The 18,326-nt window shown below is 38.3% G+C and overlaps 1 protein-coding gene across 45 annotated transcripts in view; it reads right to left on the bottom strand.

Annotated features, from left to right (window-relative positions):
- Adgrl2 (adhesion G protein-coupled receptor L2) overlaps positions 1-18,326 on the bottom strand; it is a 636,717-nt gene that overhangs the window by 43,765 nt on the left and 574,626 nt on the right. For 23 of the 45 annotated variants that reach the window (XM_031375796.1, XM_031375795.1, XM_031375798.1 and 20 more), the window contains 3 exons: positions 7,694-7,803; positions 2,585-2,599; positions 880-1,680 (listed from right to left, as the gene is read on the bottom strand). In XM_031375796.1, coding sequence (XP_031231656.1) covers positions 880-1,680; positions 2,585-2,599; positions 7,694-7,803 — 926 coding nt within the window. Of the gene's footprint in view, positions 1-879; positions 1,681-2,584; positions 2,600-3,404; positions 3,434-7,693; positions 7,804-18,326 lie in introns of all 45 variants that reach the window. The other 22 variants (XM_031375800.1, XM_031375833.1, XM_031375823.1 and 19 more) reach the window with 3 other exon arrangements.

An 18,326-nucleotide genomic window follows, 5' to 3' on the forward strand; every position in this document is an offset into this window, starting at 1 on the left:
AGTCACTTCCAAACTTGAAAATTCCACATTATCCAGTGAACTAAAATATTAATTTATATCTTAAACCCATACCATTATTCATTTGGAAAGACACCATTAGTACACACATACTATGTAATGCGTTAACAAGTTACTCTGTAATCCTGACTATGAGGTAATCTTTTTTAAATAAAATATTGATGTAATTACAGCCAGAGCCTACTTCTCATAGAATTGAAATCACTTGATAAATCAGAATAGAACTCTGAAAACTAAACGCTTGTGACCTAGTCATCCCTACAGGGGATGCAAACGGAGCAAACAGAGCAGAGTATACAGAGCATGTAGAGCCATGCAGACCTGAAGTCTGTGCTTCCAGTTCCAGTTCCAGAAATGCTGATTAGAATGGCCGCTCACTTATCAGGACATTTCACACCATTTTACATGATTTCCTCGCGTAATTTTACACGATGAAAGAGAAAGAAGTTAGAAGATGTCCTTCTCCACCCTGTGAGAACTTCAGTCCACACAGCCCTGGCCATGTGTGTCAAACCTACCCATTGCCTTGGGACATCTTTTTACATATGTGCCTTACCCACTGGTGCCAAGCTGGTAAGAGGTCTGAGTACACACTGGAGTCAGCTTGTAAGGAAGAAAAGCATTACAGGACTACAGGTGTTAATACATGCTTTGCACTGAACCTAAACTGAGCAATGCTATCATCTCTTGGAGCCAACCTGTAACTGAAGTCAAAGAAAACTGTACCAATCCTGGTTGCAGTATATCAGACCATCTTTTGGGATTTAACCATGAGAGGAAGACAAATTATTGGGGAAAATTCTAAAATCCTTTGAAAGTAAGCAGTTCGATTCATAGAGGACTCACAGCGAACAGTCTTACCTTGGGCAGGGTCAGGTGGACCAAACTCCAGAGAATACCGTAAAATGAAGTTATTGTTCCATACATAGAGTTGGTTATCTCTTGGATTGTAATCCACTGCAGCAATATACTGGTACTGGTTGGGGAAAGGAACATCCACATACTCTCCCCGGCTTAGCCGTGTGTTGTAAATGTAATCGATGGTGTTCTTGCCTGCTTCACTTTCATTGTCTTGGTACACTGACCTGACCACATAGAGAACCCCACATATCATGAAAGCATTGGATGCCGCACGCTTGTCATACGCTGTCTCCCAGGTTGCTTCGAATCGAAGAGTATATGGGTTGAGCTGGCTAATCACGATCATTCCATTGTTCTGCTCGGTGGCATAAATAACCCATAAGCCGTTCTCATCCACTGCAAGGTCAATATCTGTCTTCCCTCCCCATCTGTAGGGCGAAGTATCATGGTAGTTGGCATAGTTGATTATAGCCTCGCCGCTCTTAATTCTAGTCCTCAAGTCAAATTTCACAATGTTTCTTGTTCTTTCCTTGTTAAAGAAGACAGCTCCATCATACACCACAAACCCAGTACCGTCTACTCGGTTTGGAAGTTTGTATGTTGTTGTCTGGCGGCTGTTCTGAAAATCTTCTAGAGAAGCGTATTCTATTAAAGTATCGGTGCGGTAGGGAGTCCAGGGCATAAAGTAAATTTTATCTGCGGCCTGAAGGGGGTCCTTGCACCAAGCACCTGCCTTTTGCTCAGCTTCATAGATAGATGGTGAGTCCACAATTGCTTTTAAGGTTCCAGGACACACGAAGACTAGCATCACAGAAAAAAAAAGACAAGAAGTGAATACAGTTAAAAGAAAATGACACAGGTCATCACACATTTAACTCATCAGAAATCAAAAGAGGGAAATCCATTTTACCCAGCATTCAATCTTAAAACATTTATACTTTATACACATTAGCTTTGTTTTCCAAAGTCTTTCTAATCAAGATACCAGCAAACATAGATGGCTGGCCTTTATGTTCACAAATACAAACCTAGGTTTAGGATGTCTCACAGCTAAGATAAAATTTAGATATCTGAATTGTGTCTTTCTCTAAGAATTTGGGAATAAATGCATCAGAATTTGGAGCCTGTGGTCATGAGTGGCTGAGTATTTTTTTAATCCAAACACTGTGACTTCTACACCTAATGCACTTTCACCACCTCCCATGGAACAGAGCTAATAAGGCAGAAAACTCAAGGCGAAGACTTCTTTTGACCGCTCTAGAGAAGTTACAGGTACTTCAGGTTGGAGAATATCATTTTGAGGAGAATGCAATCGGGAGCAGAGAGAAATCAACACAGGGGAAGCGTGATGAGATGACCAGGAGACCCTGTAACCGTGGCATGCTACGGAGAGGGTTCTGGAAGCCAGGCAAGAGGACACTTCAGTAACAAGAAAATATCCAAGGGCGTCAGAGAAAGAGACAGAGGGTAGAAAAGAAACAGAGAGGGCAGCTCCCCTTCGCCGACTTCAGAATTTTACCCCAAATCGCCAGATTTAGCGGTCATACAATTTCATTGTGAACAGCTGACGCCTTTATGAGGTGCATTATGAGGTCCTGCTGATCATTGTAATACAGGAGTGTTGCGGGGACAGGGAGGGGAGGAGGGGTCACATCCATAAGGCACATAACAGGGAGCTGGGGTTGAGACTGTAGACATTATTTACCTTTTTGCTCCACTTCTATTTTAAGCATCGGAAGAAAAATAAAAAAAAGTGCAAGGGAAAAAAGAAAAAAAAGATTAAAAATAAATTGACTATTAGTCTAAGATTGAATTCGTAATAGATGCTAAATATAGGAAGAATAGGGGTTGTTGTACTACTTTGGATAAAAGAGAAACACAGGAGAACCTAGCAGGAGAGAGATTCTAAAGTTACATAAGAGAACACGGATCAATCATTTCAGTAGATTAAGGAGGCAATACAAATAAGTTGGCATGCTGCTTCACTTAGTGCGCCTGAATAAATAATGCAACGCTTCACTAATGCAAGCTAAACAGGCTCTTGCCTTGCGAAAGGCACCCTGCACCCTGACTAGGCTCTCCGTTATAGACTTACACTATAGATATAAAAGCATGCACAGGTGTGCCATCTCCATTTGGTCTGTATGAACTTATCAAACTGATTCTAATTATGTAAGCATGGAAGGAAAATATGTCTGTATGGGTCACAACTCGGCTTTGGAGTTTAAGTCAAATTTAATAAATATTGAGATGGCTCCATTTCCACCCAGACATATTTAGATGAGAAAAGAAACTACACAGCCATGCATCTCAGTACATTTCAATTCGTTTTCTATTATTTCCTCTTTCTAGAAAAATGTCTTAACCATTAAACAAAATGCTCCCTTTCCAAGGAGTATGTCAATCTCCCATCACCCAGTAGAGATTTTGAAAGGGTAAATAACACCCATTAAATATTAGTAAATTTACTTAAGATTACATATAGTTCAAACTACAAATTTTAATTAATTTTCTATAACACATACTATATATTATCAAACTTGTAATATTAAGTCTATAAAAAAAAGTAAGCAAAATACATACAAGGGAAAAGCAAGCGCAGGTGGCAGGAAGAAAAAGGAAGAAAGAATTATGGTTAGCTTCTTATGACATTTTTCTACCATCATTTATTAACATAGAGAGCAAGCTAGCATGCAACAACCATCATAACCAGCATTCATAACAAGTCCCTCGATCCACAGACCCCAAGAAAAGGAAAGGCTTTCACGGGGCAGACCTGGCCAGAGCAGGACCCAAGAGCAAGGGCCAAGGGGAGCCCTCTGGGGTTACCAAGGTGAATGGTGCACTAAGGAATAAAATGCTCCTTGACAGAGTCTCCAACAATGAGGGCCACATGATGCAACTGCGATTGAATGTGGGCTCTGGAGTACACTGCCTGCGTGCCATGACATGACCGCACAGGGTTCGTCCTCCTCCCTCTCAAATGGCATGAGTGTGTGACTACCGACTACCCAGAGTGTACTTGCACATTTTATTACAATCTAAGCTTGATTACATTTTTTTTTTTTAGAATTATAAGTATTCATCAAGATAAAACAGGGATCCTCTGGAACTCCTTTGAGAGAAACATCACACAAATGTTTAAAAATATATTTTTTTTCTGCCATGGCAACAGCATATAATTTCTAAATTAAGGCACAACCTACAGTCTATTTAAGCACTTTCAGGAAAACCCACTTGCTCTGATCTGTGCCATTCTGACTGTAGGAGGGGAACACGTGCGTTTCAAAAGTGTTTTGGAAGCAACGCTTGTTTATGTAGCACTCGGTCCTAGCACATTGTACCTGCTCAGAATCAATAACAGACGGGCGTGGTGGAAGAAGGGGACAAGAGAGGTCATTAGTGTCCAGGCCGCTCACTCAGAGTATTTATAGACAGTTGTATTGTTCCTTAAGGAAACAATGACTTTACTCACAGAAAGCAATTGTGTATAAAGGGTCCGAATGACACCTCTAAAGATGCATATTTATACACGAGAGAATTTTAAGTTCAATTAAAAAAAAATGAAAGAAATGCCCATAGTATCATCCATTCATTAAAGATTACTGCGTTATTTTTATCTGATGCAGTAAAAGAACAGAGCAGTCACTGAGCAAAACCTAAAACAGAAATGTTTCCACTTCTTTATGATTTGAAACATAACCATCAGAGGAAAAGGAGGCTGGGTTTCAACCTTATACAGTTTAGAATCTAAATGAAAGCTGAGAAATTACAGCCAAAAATAAAAATTTTTTAAAGTAAAACCTTGATGATTGCTGGATGGATTTTCAAAAGGAAAATTCTCCATATAAAGATTTTTATGAAACCATAAAATGTAGAAATCTGTCAGATCAGCCAAAATTCTACCAGATGACTATAAAAATAATAAAATTAACAATAATCTGCAGACACAATCACATGCCAAATATATGCAACTTGTTGTTGGAGGTTATATGAATTTACAAGGATATATTTAATCCTCTGTGGACCAAACAGACAAGTACACACACACCAACATCAGCAGAGGACTCTGTAGATGCACAAGACAGAAACTGAGCCACACTGACTATAGCCTACATACTCTGCATCTGAAGTGACACACTATTTCATGTGAAATAATCTCACGTTTATTCAACAAATAATTTAATTCATCAACATAAATGCAATTTTCTTATCAAATGAACTAGTAGGTAACACCAGGAAAAATTCTTTCATATTGTGACAGTTTAAAATAAGTAGGCACAAGACTGAGAAGAAACCAAGGCCTGTTTATAGTATGTGGAACTCCAGTCAGGCCAATCTCATTTTTTTCCTGGAAGGTCCCTATGAACTCTGAAATGTACACTAACTTACTGCAGTACTTATGTCTTGTACACAATGAAGAATGTCTTGTATGTGTATGATTGTACTACAGTGTTACCTGGACGAATGTAAAAGGACACATAGAAAGCAAGCTGAAGAGTGGCATTTCTAATGTTCTCTACTCAGTACACTTATTGCTGTGTTTTCTGAAGTCATGGAAAGCCACTGAAATAATTTAGAACAAGATGGAGTAGTTTGGAATATATGAGGTTCCTGCAGGACTGGTTATGGATAGAGAGTGGCATAAAGCCAAGTGCTAAGGCGTACATGATAAGCCTGATGTGATGGTGACATTGTTTTATCTAGGCGATGTGAGAAATGTAAAGGCTACAGAAAACGAAATGCACTGTTAAAAAAAGGGAGCTCCAAGGCTGGGTGGGCCCTTAAATCAACAGCAAACGTGAGAAGCTATCACAGACAGGAGCATACAGAAGGAGAAGGTGGGAGAACAGGAAGCAATAAGGATCTATGTAAGACTCGGAGCAATCTAAGACGACTGCATTAAATTTTAATATGAGCCATAATCATGCAGAGTATAGTGTGTCACTACTGTACGGTATATAGGACCACTTCTAGTCTTCAAACAGAAAAAAAAAAGTCACACACTTCTATCTGCCTCTCGCAGACATCTAAAAAGGCAATAGCAAATTAATTACTGGGTTGACTTTTTATTTTGAAGGACAAAAAACTAAATTAAAAAAAAAAAGAGCAGATACTTCTCTGAATAGAGTTATTTGCAAATTTAGTGCACAATATACAATACTTCTGGAGAACTGGAAAAGTAAAATTTTGAAAGTTAGATGTTCCAGAAGATATCCCCATTTTTCTTTCTTAGCGCAAGACATTACTTAAGAGTCTGAAAGTAATATTCGCTTAACACTGTTCCTGGTGTCTTAGACTAGGTTACAGGAACCAGGTCGCAGAAAGACACAACTCTTGGCAGCTCTGACTGGTTCCACTTGAGGACAGAAACCAGGTTGAATTCAAGGGAGAGGGACTTCATGGAACAAAAATTTTGGTTAGCTCAAAAGAATACAGTGTTCATCTAGTGGCACAGGAGACTGATTAAGGAAAGCCACCGCACTACACAGGAGCAACCCGGGGGCTTCCAATCCTACAAATGGTACAGAAGATATTGAAAATACAAAGTGCATCCGTTTCATGTAACACAGCGACACAGAGCAGGGACGAGAAGAGAGAGATAATCTGTGTTTGGCTTTAACTGACACCGCACATGCACGCGCGCACACACACACACACACACAAACACACACACACACACACTTCATGTATCAGAACTGTGGCAGAGAGGGCAGCAGACCTTCACAGTATATGCTGAAGTGTTTCATCACCTGTCTGGATCTGCCTTATTTAGCAGATGTTGGCCTTTTGGTGTTTCTATGTTGAGAAGGGGTCTCTCTATGTTGCCAAGGATGGCCCCAATCATCCTGATGCCTCTGCCTCTCAGGAGATGGGACTACAGACACACATACACCATAGTCTCTAGCTCCAAGTGTCTGTCTGTCTGTCTGTCTGTCTGTCTGTCTGTCTCCCTTTCTTTCAAGGTGGAATGTTTAGAAAAGAGTTACAAATCAGTAACACTACTGCCCCACCTATTGCTCTTTTCACAAGCTTCTGCACTAACGTGACATACTTAATTTTCATTCAACTTTAGAAGACAAAGAATAAAGGGACTTCTAAACTAGCTTGTGACAACATATCCAAACTTCTAGGCTGTCTAAACAACTAAGGTATTTTCTCCTCTATCCCACAGATGAACTATAATGGGGCAGTTATGCATTCTAATACTGAAAGAAAACTATTGGTCCTACTTATAAATTTTCAATTGAATTTTACATATTAAATACAATATTAACAGTTTAAAAAAAGAAAAAGGTGAAGGCTCTTCTCTGATTTGTCTGTGCTCTTAGCTTTGTTTTAATCAGAGACTTCCTCACTGATTCTGGCTTCCTTCCGGGTCAACTCTTGCCTCAGTCTCTGCTCTGGTAGCTCTTACCAAGCATTTATGTTTCCACGACACCAGGTAGCTATTCAAATCCCTCAGGATTAAACCTGAAGTCAATCCCTTCTTCAGAAAACTGTGAGCCAAACCAATTTGTCAGCAACTGGTACTGGGCAAAAGTACAGATTTCTATCTGCCCTGCTGAATAGCTAATGCAAGCTTGTTTTCTGGAAAACACTAGCCTTAAAAGCCAAACACTTAAGAACACAGACAGACACTTGGCCAGCATCACACGATGGCTTTCTTCCACACTGGAGTCCCAAGGCTGAGACTGCTCTGCATGCATAATGGTGCTGTAGGCCATAAACATACGTTTTTTTTCACATGGGTAGTCTTTCAGCTCCAACAAGGTACGCTGGAGAAAGGAGAAAATGCAAACTTCATACTTACTGTAAGGGACACATTCATATTGAACTTCAAGGTATTTGTAAGTTCCAGGACATGGATCAGGAAATACATCTGACCCGGTAACTACTACACATTGTGTTCGATTGTTGCACCTGGAAAACAGAATCATTCAAGCCTGTGAGACAATGTACATTTTAATACTTGGGAAATATTCTATAGAGCTGAATCATGAACCGAAATATGGAGGTGATATTAGATGTTCCTATAAAACTTGTATTTTCTTTGTATTTTAATTTCTGTATCAAGGGACACATTAAGTTCTAACTAGGAGTGAAAAGAAAATGGTTGATATCTTCATATATATTATACTATTACATTTTAATTGGAATTTTAGTAATATCCAGTAGGGTCAGAGAAGATAACCACCAGGACACTTGATAATATATTTAAGAATTAAAAATTACAAGCAAAAAAAAAAAAAGGGTACAACCAAACACAGGGTGGTTTACTGAACAAATAAGCAGGAAGTTGTCACAACATAGCTCAACATACACAGACCCAGATCCCAGCCTCTTCAGCCATGTGGGCTACATGTTCTAACACAGCCACTGTCTACACTCATGAACAGGAGGGTTCTTGTTAGCACTTTCCACCCTGCGTGTGGAGGCCTGCAAAGACGGCAGAGGCACTAAAAATACCAGCACAGTGTGTGTCTAAGCGCTGCTGCTGCTTCTCATGGAAGCCGCACTTCTGTCTGCGGTATGACTGTGCACCCACCAGCACAGTGTGTGTCTAAGCGCTGCTGCTGCTGCTTCTCATGGAAGCCGCGCTTCTGTCTGCGATATGACTGTGCACCCAGTTCTCCAACGGATGCCCTGAGAGTTAATATTACAAACAATGCTGTGAACAAGATCCCCAGAATGGGAGACATTCATCCTATATGTTACTCTACAGAGAGACTCTATTCGTTGCTGTCATCGTCACTGAGTCACCAAGGATCCTGGAATTAAGCTGGGATTCCAGGCAGGACGATGTTTAAGTTCCATAAGTGGGCCCAGATGTTCTTCTCTTAAGCTTTGTAAAAGCAAGAACTATTTCTTTTTTAATTTGATTTGATTACAGCCCAGTGGAATGGAATGTTTGCAGAGGTTTCATTACACTTCTCGATAGTCTATACATTAAGAACGCAAAGCAAGCAGAACCAGGGCATTATTATAAAATTTATTCAACAATTTGAATACCAAATAGTCTATGGTGCATAAAATAACCAAAGTATAAAATAGCACTCTAAAGCAGTCTAAGAGAAGTAAATTGCCCCCCACCCAGCACAAGGAACCCCAGAGATATTGATGCAGAGACATGTTAAGTCACACACAATGGTGCCACAACTTAAAGCCCCAGAGAACTGCCCTGATGAGAAGCGCGAGATGTCTACAGGATTAAACAGCTAAGTTTTTTAATTTAAAATATATTACAGTACAATTGTAACAAGACTAGAATGATTCATTATAAACATTAAAATAGTTAAGTTTGAAAGACAATGTGGCATTTTTTAAGACATCCTGCCCCATAAATTTCAAAAATATGGCTGATCTAAGCAGCATATCCATTACAACATAACACAATGGTTTTTTTTAATAAATTATTTTAACATGAATCACAGAAACATTTTTAATTGAAAAAAATTAACATGAACAGTGGAAGGATTTAAGACTTCAATGGGTGTTGAGAATCTAGTATTTAACTAGCATTAAATCTAGCATTTAACTCATACAGGAAAATAATTCTGATGTTTCATTTTTTGTTCTTTCCTGGTAGAGCAGTGAGGAATCTCCATGCTTCCTAAAACTAACTTGGTCTTCCAGACTCTACCCTAGTCCCCATCAATAACTCAGGGTCTTAGGTGCCCTCTCTTGTACTTATTCATACCTACAGGGATTCCCCTTATACTTCATGCTCTTATTTCTCAGAAAGCATGAAATGTAAACTCCTATACGTTAAACATCTCTTTCATATTCCCCCACTGTATATACTTTATAATCACTCGAACATATTCTATTATTTTCCAATAAATATTATTTTCCCATAAAATAACAATTCAACGCAAGAATGAGCTTCTCATATAGTGTCATCTCCCCTTCGTATTGAGGGCTCCTTGCATAGAAAGAGGAAACTAGAAAGCTTGTAGTGAGGCTGAAAAGCATTAAGAACAAGAGGCTTTGGAAACAATGCAAAAGCCCACACCTTGAAAAGTCTTATGATTTATATTGTTTTCTGAAAAATAAAGACGGTGATGGGGCTGCAGAGTTCATTAAGGGTTAAGAGTGCTTCCTGGCCGGGCGGTGGTGGCGCACGCCTTTAATCCCAGCACTTGGGAGGCAGAGGCAGGTGGATTTCTGAGTTCGAGGCCAGCCTGGTCTACAGAGTGAGTTCCAGGACAGCCAAGGCTACACAGAGAAACCCTGTCTTGAAAAAAAAAAAAAAAAAAAAAAGAGTGCTTCCTGATCTTCCAGAATCCTGAGCTCTGCTTCAAGGGGCTCATGACCAGGTGTCTATCTGTCTCTCTCTAACTCACACACACACTCTCTTTCTCCCCTTCGTCCCTCTTTCTCTCTCACACACCATAAAAATGAATATATGGAGTAGGTTGTGAGCTTGCCTAATCTATACCAGGATTTGTGTTCAATCCTTATCACTAAGAGGATGGGAAGGATGGAAAGAGAAGGGAGAGAAAGAAAAATGAAGGAGAGAAAAATAAATGGAGAGTGAGAAAGGAGGGAGGAGCTATTTTGTCAAAGCATACACTGAATATTCCACACCAGAAGTGCAGATGCAATCAGGTAAACAAACCAAATTTTACTACAGTATTTGAGCTCACTTGGCTTTTTCAATCTCATGGTAGGTTTGCAAGAAGTGGAGCTGAGACAAGTCTCATCCCCTTCTGGTACTTTACTTGAAAGACTAACAGTAGAAAATAAAACCACTGCTCTCTAGATTTAATATTTTTCTGAGTGACTTTGTGTTAGTCATCTGACCACAGCTATAATTTCCAATTAATGCTGAGGACCAAAGTAAGCCGTCATCCTAACCACATTAATTATCTAAGCATACTGTGCAAAGGACTCGCTACAACGGTGTAGTGTAAACCATGGGATTACGAGCAGATTTTTTTTAAAATTTATGCCCCAATATATAACCAATGTTTACTTTAGATATAAAATTTTCATCTGCGTTTTTATTTATAATTATGCCTAAATATGTATAATTCCCTAAAAGATATGCACACACATGGGATATATATATGTACATACACGCACATATATCCTGTGAAGACATAAATATGCAGAGAGATAAATTAATATTGAGGAAAGTTGGAGTCTTAGACTAAATCAATAAAGAGACAATAAGAAGAGAAACTTCATTGTGAAAAGGTAAGACAGTCATAGTTGTGGACACCAGTATCTTTATTCATAGGACAAATGAGAGCTTTTGAGGACCAAATACAGCACCAGTTGGGCTCATGAAGAAAATATCCTGTATACATTCTCAACAGGAGGAAAAGTCTTTTAACCTGAGTGTTGTGGGAAAGACTGTAAAACTGGAAATTGCTATAATTGAATAGATCAAGAATGAGAAAGCAATTACTTAGCCACAAAAGCAAAGTAAATTCCCACCAAGGGCTCAACACTCAATTTTCATTGCCGTGAAAATGAAAAGGCACCAGAAGCCAAGAAATGGACACAATTCTGCAGTCTGTCCATTCAGGGCAGAGATCAAACTTGACCTCCCCTTTCTCCTCAATTCTGCAGTCTGTCCATTCAGGGCAGAGATCCAACTCGACCTCCCCTTTCCCCACATAAAAAGCTGTGTGTATGCGTAAAGTCAGTGTTGCACTAACAGTTAAAATACTGGTGTAATTTGGTAACACCTTGTGAATTTACAATGTTTGCAACCAGACAACGATCATGCTAGCTCTTGGGTGGGTTCTATAGATGTATCTAATCTGATGAAGATACATAGATGACTACAGACAGTTTAAAGCAGTTCAGAACCTGGTCCTCAGAGCAGGAGCAGGATCAGTCAAAAGCTTTTTTGTTTTGTTTTGTTTTGGGGTTGTTTTTTCTTTGTTTTTTGTTTTGTTTTGTTTTGTTTTGATTTTTCAAGACAGGATTTCTCTGTGTAGCCCTGGCTGTCCTAGAACTCACTCTGTAGACCAGGCTGGCCTTGAACTCAGAAATCCGCCTGCTTCTCCCTCCCAAGCGCTGGGATTAAAGGTGTGTGCCACCACTGCCCAGCTAGTCAAGAGCTTCATAATAAGGAACATGTTCAGGACCCACCCAGGAGAGAACTCAATGCTGAGGAGAGCCCAGGGTAGTTTTAAACAGCAGGGGAGGCCTCTGAAGACCATCAAAACAAAAGATGGAAAATTTAAATATTTCAGAAAAAAAAGGAATGGGTATGGGTAGTCACAATTTTCCTCCAAAAATTTTTATGAAAACAGAACAGGAAATAAATAGTAAGTATGATTTATTTAAGCATGTAATTGGAACTTGCAATACCAATTCATCTTGCTTGGTCACAGAGTCTAGTGTTTATGTTGTTCCTACTTTGAGTGGGCCTTCCAATCACTTATTGGTGAGGCAAAATGAATGAGAAATAATGATTTATATAAATCTTTCTAGATAGGAGAAAAAAATGAGAAATAATGATTCATATAAACCTACTTTCTAGATAGGAGAAAGAAGGAAGAATGTTATCCTAAAAATTTGCTCACTATTTAAAATTCCTTTCACTTATTAGATGTGTAATTAAGATTTTTGACAACATATTTTTAAGAGGCTATTTTCCACAGGCGAATGTAAAGTTATATATATATATATATATATATATACATATATATATATATATATATATATATTCCACTGTACCTACTGTTATTGCCTCTGCATTTAGTCTGACTTATTTGATCAAATGAACATAGTGCCTCAATTTTAAGAAGGTATAAACATAACTATTCAGACTGGACTCAGGAGGGAATAAAGTCTACTAAACTTTGGGAGTGTATTACACGATACAAGTGACAGGAAAATAAATATAGATGTGCTAAGGCCCCTCCTAGCATTCACAATATTAATTTAGATTTTCATTAAGCTAAAGCCCTCTGACACATCACTGTGACATATTCAGGGGTAGAACGTTTTCTTATTTCTTAGACTTTGAGAAGTCATTGACTTGATAACTAGTGTGGCAATACCAAAACTAAACAAACAAACACACACACACACACACACACACACATACACATTTAATTTCTATATATCATTTCTACACTAATGCTGACTATAAACTTTTGACTACCATACTAAGAGGTCTTTCTGTATATGCATATAGGGAACATCATACTGAAGCTGAGATTTCCACATGAAATTAAAATAAATCCAATAATAAAATGCTTCTAAATATCAGCACATGTAAATAAAATACAAGGGTCATCATAATAATTACCTGCATTAATATTTTAAAAACATACACCTTAGTCTTACAACCATCAATCACATCAAGAAAATACTAAATCCTGCTTTAGAGGTTATAAGTGGTTTAAATATGGCAAAACACCTTGTGTTACACATGAAGCCTATTATTATAAGCTTTCTATATTAGCCAAAGGTAGTGAAATGAACGAAGCCCAATACTCATCTTTATAACCTAAAGTTTAAAAACCAGTAAGCCTGCAGATGTTTCGCCATTTATTGTCAAGCTCACTCTCCTTTAGAGAGTTTACATAAAACTCTCTAATTTATTTAAATTTAAATTTTATTAAATTTTATTTTAATTCTTAAAATTTATTTAATTAATATAAAATTAGTTTATACTAATAAACTATGTTCTCTAAAACTAACAGAGAAATGAATCCACATACTAGGACTGACAGTTTAAATCACTAACTATCCACAAGAGTATCATTATATTCCATGATCATCAGAAATTGGAGCAAATATTTAAACTTGGTATCAATGCTCAGGCTTATGTCCGATAGATGGTAGAAAAATATTACAAGACACTCCAATGAGTAACTCATCAATTTCTTTGCCATCACAACTTTGCTTACAAAGCATGTATCTGGACCCCTATATGTAGTCAATGTATTAATTTTTAAATATCCACAGAACTTCCAAAATTAAATAAACTGCCTCAAGAAAAATGTGTACTTGATGAAAATGTATTTTATGAAAGCATATTCATTTACACAGTAGTAAACCAAAATTACTTAGAAAATAACAGGTGTACCCTGGCACAGTTCTAAAATCTCAGCTGTCAAAGCTGAGGCAGGAGAATTCTAAGTTCAAAAGTAGGGCTTGGCCTTTTGTGAGCCTCAGAAAAATCTTACATAAATCACCAACTGTTAAGTGAAGAAGCACAGCGTATTTACTTGGGGGGAGGAAAGAAAGCAACCTCTGGCTCACATGCTATCAACCATAACTGTACTGAGAAAGAGCAATAGCAGTACAGATGCTGTGCCACTGTGAGAGGAAAGCCAGAATACCACTCTTGAACATGACCAAGAACGCGGTACTCAGTTCTCCTGTGGTCTGGGATCAGCAGTGCAATAACCAGTCTGAGCTCAGTCCTTTCGCCTAGAAAATGCATTGCCTTCCCTAAAAGACTGTTGACAAGCTTCAACTGGATAAGGAAGATGGTCTTTGTGCGATGCCTGGATGACCAGGAGTTTCCGACAGCCTGGAAAGCCTCGGGAACAACGTCCATTCTAGAAGTCAGACCCAGCGCTGCAACTCCGGAGTCCCCTCTTCCAGTGCCATCCCTGCACTGTGTGCATCTGCTCCAGCGTATACCTTTAAAACCACGAAACCTGTTTCCCGTCCAACTCTAATCTTGAATCGTACAATGCCTGGCCGACTGCTTTTCCTCTGCTTTTGATTATCTTATGCTCATTATTACATTTTACCAAGTGCAAAGTATGGAGATGAGATTCCACTTGTAATCTATTGTGAGAGGTGTTTTAATCAATAGTCTTGTTCTGCTGATTAAGCAGAGACTTCTGTTTTGGCAAGATAACATTAGCTTCTCCAGTCATGCTCCAAAAACCATTGGGAATCTTCCCCAGATCATTAGATATGCTACAATAAAGCTTTGGTGCATTTTCTTTTCTTCCTTAAATTACTTCTTCACTGCCCCATCGTTCCCCATCACCGATGGCACCGCATTATTACTGCAGCTCCCCTGGAACTTGTACTCAAGCTATGTCTCCGGGCCATAGGATGCCATTTTCAATTGAAGCTTCTACTTGAAAATATAAATTAAGAAAATTTCATTATCTCCTGCCAGGGGCCATTATTCACCACAGTTCTAAGGAAGATTAAAAATGCAAAATCTACCAACTTGAACAAATACGCCAACATTCAACAGAGAAGCTTGGTATTATCCAGACAGAAACTAAATTCGAGTTTGCTTAAATCTGAAATGATCCTGCAGAGTGAGTCCAGTTCTTTCCTGAGTGTGCGTGTTCAGTGAAGACTCCGTCCACAATTTCCTTCTCTAATTGGCATCTGCTATTTTTAAACTTCAATTACAACAAACTACAATAATAGGCTTGTTGTTTCCACACTCCTCCCTTGCCAGCCTCCTTCAATCGTCAAACATTCAGTTCTAGAAGAACTACAGGCTTTCCAAGCGTTAGGAAGCTAAGAAGTGTTACCTTGTTCACAGGGCTGACTATAAACAGAACAGTCATGATGGCAGCCCAAGCCGCATCCATGGTGAATTGAATATTCTAAATGAACAGAACGCCCACACCTGAATCTTCTACCGTGAATATAACAGATGGAGTAGGAATAACATTAATTTCTTAGCTTCATGTAACAGCAAAAAAATAAATAATGTCAATTGCTATACTTCCATTTTATTCAAGTACACGAAAGTAGAGGCCTTGCAGCAAAAAGGATGGCATGGGGAACAAAAACCGACAAGAAATGAAGAGAAAGGAAAAGAGGACTTGCTGGCTTCTAAGACTCACCGGAGGTGAGCACATGACAAGCACGTAAGAATTCAGTCCACGTTTTTGAAGAACAAAATTGATGAAAAATGGCTAACCTGCCTATTTCTCCTTCAATCAGTTTACCTGACTGATCTCATAGAATTTTGTCGATTTGGACAAATTTTTATATCATGAAAGAAAACAATAAACAGTATGTAGGTGATTTATTTGTTGGGGACAGTGCCCTTTAGTTTACAATGGCACTCCCATATGCTGACATTTCAGAAGGTCTGGCTCTATCATCCCTACACTTGTCCCTCTAGGTACAGACTAAGAATACACTAGTCCACACACAACTTGTTGTATGACTCCATGAGCAGATGAGAGCCAGTGCAAAGAGATGTATGCAAGCCAAGTACTAAAGTCAAGCAAGAAAGGGAGACAAAGATCATAGCCAAGACTCAGGTGACCGCCATAATCTGAGTGCCCAAACAAGCACCTCTCTTTTCTAAAAGAAAGCTTACAGTGAAATGTCTTTTTACCATCTAAACTTTCACAGTGTTATGGAAACAGATCCTGCTTCTTCAAGTATTTATTAATGATGATCTGAGAGCTTAACTAATTGCTAGGTAAACATGGCATCAGGAAGTTAATTGATGTGGAGTTAACGTGGCAAGGAAGAGGTGTTCTTTAAGCTAGACCCCCCCCATTTGCCACGTAACCATGTTCTCGTGACTTATTTAGCAATTTGTGTTATGTAGAAGAGTTCTACCACACAGAAATTAATTCCTTAGGCGTGTTAGGCTACTACTTAGATGAATTATAGAATAATGTCTTATTTAATGCATTTTGAAAACAGAGTTGATACTGTACCCGAAACTAGAGAACCCATGCTTGCCATACACAGACAAATAATTTGGAAAGATGAAGTAATTCAAATTGTATTCTACTTCATCTTCCATATATTATGAAAATTTTTAATATAATCCTGGTTTTCCAAGGTTATAGTGATTAAATCTTTGAAACTATATCTCTATCTATCTATCTATCTATCTATCTATCTATCTATCTATCTATCTGCCTAGTTATCTATCTTTATTTAAACATATTTATAATTTGACTATTAAAGAGTGCTGTGTAGAAGAAAAGTAAAAAAGGCCCCACGCAAATAGTTCTGGTTAAAGCTACCAGTGTCTGACAACAAAGTCCTAGTTAAGTTCATTGCTATCATTTGTTTTAGATATTGAAAACAAGAATAACATGAACAGTAATACCATACACAAACAGTTTATAGCTCTATAAACTACTATGCCAGAAAATACAACCACAACATATATGGACTCTAAAACATATACATGACTTGGATCTTGTGGACTGCTAAAATTATCTTGAAATTCCACATTAATTATTAAAATAAGCATCTTGAAGTGGTGCTGCTGTGCGAAAACCAACTCTTTTTTTGTGTTTTAGAAACCATTGAAACTCCTTGCGCTTTTTACTGGACCTTGGGGTCAGTTTAATGCAAATGAGGTTTGACTCACTCTGAGCCTTATTAATCCAAAACAAAATTTCTTGTTTGCAGAAATGCACATTCAACACAAATGCAGTTGCTTTTATTAGCAAAATCAGAGGTATTTATTTACAAAGCATGCCACTGAGACTACTCGATTCATAGGGTCATGAGGTCTAACTCTTTAATGAAAAGAATAAGAGCATTTAAGTGGGGACAAAAATCCATAATTATTTATATATATACACATATATACACATACATATAATTTCTACACTTTTAATAATTAAAAAATGCCACCTGTAAAAAGTACCAGTACTGTTAACCCGGTAGAGTTTGTCACTTTTTTAACAAGGGAAATGGGAAATCACTATGGGACGCCCTAGTTAGATGAAATTAGCAGCAGATGTGTCACCAGACTATATAAAAGGCGCCACATAACAGGATGTGACCTTGTAGAGCCACAGAGCCCCTCTGTGACGGCTTTCTCTCCTCTACCCCTTGCTAATTATCTGCAAAGTTACAGACTCTTTTGTCCTGGGTTATTTTTCTTCAAATTGTGAGGGGATTTTGGTTTCTAAATATTTAATTAGTTTTGTTCTGATGTGAGACTTGTACATGCCAAGCGCTTCGATTTCCATACTCTACTCTGTCTAATTACCCTCAGATTTAGATTGCTCTTCCCAAATCTTTTTTCCTCTGTAATTATTTACTTCTGAAAGATCATTCAGTGAAGAAATATTTTCACCCTTATGGCTCTTCTTTGCCACAAATGGCTCCGCTGGTCCCTTAATTACCCACTTGGAGGCTTAGAGCCTGAAATAAAGCAAAGGACTGAGATGGGAAGGAGTTTTGGAGGGCAAGACAGAGTCAGGGATGCACACGGTGCTGTTCAAAGGCAGGTTAAGGATGACTCCCCAGGTTGGAATACAATTTGATAAACAGGAAAATTAGACCATTGAGATGTTTTCTCTGACTCTTTATGTTAGATAGGTTGTCATTTAGTCACTATTATAATGAACATAAGACAAATTCCCAGTCTAATGATAACTAATATAAATAGTTTCTGCTTCTACAAATCTCATTTGCGTTAAACATACAACAAATGTTGGATAAGCGTCCCATACACATCACATTCAATGTTGGATAAGCGTCCCATGCACATCACATTC

The sequence above is a fragment of the Mastomys coucha genome, unplaced genomic scaffold, assembly GCF_008632895.1.
Source record: "Mastomys coucha isolate ucsf_1 unplaced genomic scaffold, UCSF_Mcou_1 pScaffold16, whole genome shotgun sequence".
Taxonomy (NCBI): Eukaryota; Metazoa; Chordata; class Mammalia; order Rodentia; family Muridae; genus Mastomys; species Mastomys coucha.